We start from the raw sequence: 2,203 nt of genomic DNA, 5'->3' as shown, positions 1-2,203 counted from the left end.
GTTTCCACAATAATTATATCTTCTAAAATTTTACTCAACCTGCTGACGTTGACTGTGTTTCTGACCCCAAAGCCTCTTCCATTCTTCTGTTATCGTCACATATCGCTTTGGTTCTATTAATAGAACTTAGTTCTGCTAACTAATAACTATTATTAGTTACATAATAGATTATCATGTAACTAATAAAATACTTAAAATTACAAGCAAATGGAAACATGCTTGAGAAATGTTATATCTATGATGTCATTAAACCTATATTATCACTTGCATCTGGATAAGGTAGGGAAGGGAATGTGGATAAAGTGTAATTAATATGTTTGGGAGTATCGTATGTGCATTTTCTGACCGATTGGTCCGCAGGTCATGTGATTGTAAAGGATTGCCTGTATCCATTAATTGTAGTTTTCTTTTTCTTGGCCTTCTCATCCTGATTATACTTAAAAGGAACACAAGATGATTACTAGTAGAAACCGTGTTTGTTTTTCTAAGTTTGTAGGCTTGGTAAGGGTGTGGTTTTTTGTGTGTGTCCATCTGTCTTTCATATCAGTGAAAGTCAAGCTTGTGAAGAGACTAAGAGGAAGGGAAAAGTCTGCGTCGGGAGCACGTGGACCAAGACCCGTGACTGTCCTGGATCTGATGGAGAGTTGCACTCTGCAGAATGTCGTTGTTCCTTTAGCTAGCATGTGCCCTGGTCAGCCTGTGCCCTACCTTAACACAGAGGCAGAGAAGGGAGAAATGTGACCCTTGGTAATGGGTGCTGTGCGCCTGGTGGTGGTACCTGAAGGGGACTCATGATAACCCATTTGCTTTCTTGTTCTGCAGACAGCCCTTCAAAAGGATCGTCCCTTGTGATCTATGATATCATGAATGAATTAACGGGAAAGAAATTTTCCCCACAGGACCCGGATGACGGTATGTACAGAAATTGATTGTGTGAGACGGTCAGATTTCCTGGCTGCTCGTTTTTAGAGGCTTTGTGATGAGGACAGGGTTTAATTTACTATAGCTTAGAATCTTTTGGGTGATTATTTTGAGAAAGCCAAAATGTCTGTAGCACTTTGATGTATAGTTTCTCTCCACTTGAGTTTTCATTCCTTTAGGTTTATCTTCTACAGTACTAGTTTTGTTGCAGGATTTTTATTAATGTTACTGATTTGAGAATATATTTTATCCAGAGTAACCAAGGCTCTTGTGAACTTTGATTTTCAGATATGTTTTTTCAGTCAGCCATGAGAGCTGTAAGTACTATTTCTTATTTAACTTTTGTTTTTGTTTTCCTTTTATCCATTTCTTACATTCATTTGTAACTGGGAGCTGGTGGGAGGCCTGTCCTTGATTCTTTCACTTTTTAACTCTTATTTCCGTTGATGTTTTTGGCTTTTTTCTTTCTCTAAAATCTGTACTAAATCATGTAATATCCCTACCCTGTGTTTATTGTATGCATTGTCTTTTCTTCATACCTTTGTTCAGATGAGGTTTTAGAGTATTTCATATTGCCTTTTGGTAACTTTTTAAATTGATGAAACTTGTTTTTAATTTTGGTTTTTCATTTTATGATGCTAATATAGGAAAAATTTCAAGCAGCTTCAGAATGAGTTAGTGTATCCTGTTCCCTAAGGATAATTGCTTTACAGTTTAGTCAGGATCCTTTTAGGGCTTTTCTTCTGGGTATTCAAACATGCACCCCCAGACACATTTTCATGGTATTTTGTTTGTTGACAGCAGTATAGTATTTCACAGGAGGAAAGGACTCTAATTTACTTAACTCTTCTCCTATGGATGTGTTTTGGAGTTACTTCCTGGGTGTTTTGCTTGTACAGTGATGCTGGAGTGAGCACCCCCATCTGTCTCTGTGCACGTCACCAAGTGTTTTTGTAGGATTGACTTCTAAAGGTATCATGACTAGATCAAAATCATTTTGTTTTAAATTTCGCAGAACTTGGGGGTTTGTTTTGATTTTCCCCAATTTCTTGTAACTCATTGCTGTCAACCAATAATATGTTGAATCAGCATAAGTATTTCTGCAAGTAACTGTACTTATTTTTTATGTAACGAGCCACTGTTTGGCTAATAAAGATCTCTAAAAGGGATACTTACTATGTGCAAATTTTCAGTGCTCCTCTCTCAGAGATCTGGAACTTGCTTACCAAGTACATGGCCTTTTAAACACTGGAGACAACCGGAAATTCATTGGACCTGATCA

The 2,203-nt window shown here is 37.4% G+C and overlaps 1 protein-coding gene across 1 annotated transcript in view; it reads left to right on the top strand.

Moving 5' to 3' along the window:
• LOC109375923 (pentatricopeptide repeat domain-containing protein 3, mitochondrial-like) overlaps positions 1-2,203 on the top strand; it is a gene marked incomplete at its 5' end in the record, with an annotated part of 24,584 nt that overhangs the window by 16,809 nt on the left and 5,572 nt on the right. The window contains 3 exons of the mRNA XM_019631498.1: positions 823-912; positions 1,210-1,238; positions 2,115-2,201. Of these exons, the coding sequence (XP_019487043.1) occupies positions 823-912; positions 1,210-1,238; positions 2,115-2,201 (206 nt within the window). The remainder of the gene's footprint in view (positions 1-822; positions 913-1,209; positions 1,239-2,114; positions 2,202-2,203) is intronic.

This window comes from Hipposideros armiger, unplaced genomic scaffold, assembly GCF_001890085.2.
Source record: "Hipposideros armiger isolate ML-2016 unplaced genomic scaffold, ASM189008v1 scaffold_1003, whole genome shotgun sequence".
In the NCBI taxonomy this organism is placed as follows: Eukaryota; Metazoa; Chordata; class Mammalia; order Chiroptera; family Hipposideridae; genus Hipposideros; species Hipposideros armiger.
This window is presented reverse-complemented; position numbering and strand designations above follow the sequence as displayed.